At 35.0% G+C, this 2,763-nt stretch overlaps 1 protein-coding gene across 1 annotated transcript in view; it reads right to left on the bottom strand.

Moving 5' to 3' along the window:
• Positions 1,338 to 2,763, bottom strand: part of LOC107604875 (cytochrome b-c1 complex subunit Rieske-4, mitochondrial) — a 3,780-nt gene continuing 2,354 nt past the window's right edge. The window contains exon 2 of the mRNA XM_016306581.2: positions 1,338 to 2,327. Within this exon, the coding sequence (XP_016162067.1) occupies positions 1,684 to 2,327 (644 nt within the window). The 3' untranslated portion in view covers positions 1,338 to 1,683. The remainder of the gene's footprint in view (positions 2,328 to 2,763) is intronic.

The following is a 2,763-nucleotide window of genomic DNA, read 5'->3' as shown; positions in this document are numbered from 1 at the left end:
TCTTTTTTATCAGGATAAACATAAAATATACTAATTTAGTGTCTTTAAATATAATATTTCTGTTCATATTTTATGTGCCAAACATGATTTTATATATCTGTCTATATATCCTTGTAAATAAACGCAGCCATAGTTACTAGAGTAGGAACTTCAAATCTCTACCACAATTATAGTTTCGCAAAACTCGTTATTTGGTCAGTGAATATGTCAAAACAATTTGATTTGAAAATTTAAATAGGTATATTATTGATAATAAAAATCAATTCATAACAAATTTATACGTTTAAAAAATCCATATGTTAATTTCAATTCGAAGTAATTTTCATTTTAATTTTGCTTCACAATTTCATTTTTAAATTATATAATTCACTTTTTATAAAGGAAACCAAATATTATTTTATCAAAAAATTGTTTCCATATGTTCATTTATTTTGTTTTCGGTTCGTGCCCAAAAAACCCATCTTCTTGCACAAAAATTTTAACAGATCAGATATACGGATATACTTTACAAACAAAAAAGACTACAATCTTCATTCCTCACTCAATAACCTAACAAAAAGGCTAATCAATACAAAAATTACACCCACAAAATGCCAAAAAGCCCAATAAATAACACACCTTCATTAAACAATAATTAAACTCTCCTAATTAACTCACTCCAGACAAACCCCTGCCTTGTCAGTCACCAGTAGCAGACAATGTCTGCACGTATAGTCACGCAAACCCATGTGTCACACAATGAGCTACACCAGTACACCACGCAATTTCCTTACCTTAGGAAAAAATATCACTTCCTCGTGCTAGCATTGGCCTTATTCCTTAGTATAAAAGCATAGGAAACATTTCAAATGTATCGGGGAGTACCGGTGCACCAGTTATTTTAACCGTTAATTTTAATTAATATGTATTATATATTTTTTTTATAATTCAGATCAACGGTTAAAACAATTAGAACACGAGTACTCCCGGTGCACTTGAAATGTATCCAAAAGCATATACTCTATTCTGTTGTATGATACAATTTACTAATCATTCAATACTCTCTTCAAAATTACTCTTTCCGTGACTATTTTTTCTCTATTACTCTTCATTACATTCACATGGTATCAGAGCTCAGGTGACTGAATTTCTCAACTTGACAATACCGGAATAGCTAATAACACTGTAAACGGCAATTTTAATTTGTATACACTGTCACTGTGTAGAAAGTTTTAAACACACTCATGTAATCTGTTACCACGAAAAAAAAAAATCATGTTATCACACAAAAGAAAAACAAGAATCCGATTCAATCATTTGCCGCAAATCATTATGATTCAGTGACCAAAAGAACTCGATTCACATTAACTAAATTCCTTAAATTTTGCTGCTTCAGCAGAATTTTATTTCTAGATCATCTAAAAGTATCATTGCTATAATTATACAATACGCCTGAAGTCATCAACTAATGAAAGCATATGACAAACAATGTCAACAAGCAAAAAGGCAGGCGATTATTGATATAGTCATATAGGTCACACGCCAAACAGAAACAGTTAAATTTCCGAGCAGCATAAACACTTGTTAAACAAACCAAATAAGTACTCGAGCAAGAGATGTCGACGCCGTGTTTCGACATTATCGAATAAATTGAAATAAAACAATTGTAAACCGGTGCAGCAGGTAGTTAGTTTCCTGCGTCTTTCAACCAATTAGCAACTTGTTCTCTTCCAAGAAGGTATAAGTTGGTACCTCCAGATTGTATGGCGCTGGTCCCTTTCTAATTCTGCCAGAAATATCATAATGTGAGCCATGGCAAGGGCAAAACCAACCACCAAAGTCACCAGCATTTGGCAAGGGGATACAACCCAAATGTGTGCAAACCCCAATCACAATGAGCCACTCGGGGTTCTTGACTCTCTCCGCATCCTGCTGGGGATCGCGAAGAGATCCAACATCAACGCTGTTTGCCAGCTTAATATCATCTTCTGTTCTGCGCCTGATGAACACAGGCTTTCCACGCCACTTAACAGTCACAGTGGTGCCTGGCTCAATGCTGGAGAGATCAACTTCAAGTGAAGCCAGAGCAAGAACATCCTTACTGGCTGACATGCTGAGCACAAACTTGAGGATAAGGAGACGGACAAGAGAGGCATAGACAAATCTACCACCTGTTAGGACAAAGTAGGCAAATGCCCTCTTGCTTGGGTCACCAGGAGGATATCGTTCATGATTGTGTTCATCGTATACAATCTTAGAGGAAGGGTTTTTGACAGCAGCGACAGTTGCTGGAATTTCAGGAATAATGCTGTTTTCTTTTGTATGGACTGGCAATCCAGTAGCAAAACCTAGGTACAAATTAAAAAAAAAATAATGAGCAACATTAAGTAGGCTAAGAAGATAATAAAGCAAACCCTGAAAAATAAAAAGAAGGCAAGCTCCAAAAACTATAGCAAAAACCAAACTGTGATGGTTACAGGGTACTGCTAAATGGTTGGCATAACCATTTGGGCAACAAGGCTGCACCGGGTATTGTCCTTACTGGTACTTGTGAATAGATGCCCAAAATTCAATTATGTTTTTGCGCACAATTAAAATTCAACATATGCACAATTAGAGGTGTAATTGCTTTTTGGCAATGTACTCATATGTGACAGGTACAGATACGCTCGAATACACACGTAACAAAGTTTTAGGTAAAAATATGTTTTGGGTATGTATTGGACGTTACTGAGTACGTTTTTTTTTTTTTTTTTCGGATTTAATTTTATTCAAAATTACATT

The sequence above is a fragment of the Arachis ipaensis genome, chromosome B06 (genome assembly GCF_000816755.2).
Source record: "Arachis ipaensis cultivar K30076 chromosome B06, Araip1.1, whole genome shotgun sequence".
NCBI classification, from domain to species: Eukaryota; Viridiplantae; Streptophyta; class Magnoliopsida; order Fabales; family Fabaceae; genus Arachis; species Arachis ipaensis.
The sequence above is the reverse complement of the archived record's forward strand: the minus strand, read 5'-3'. Positions and strand labels throughout refer to the sequence as shown.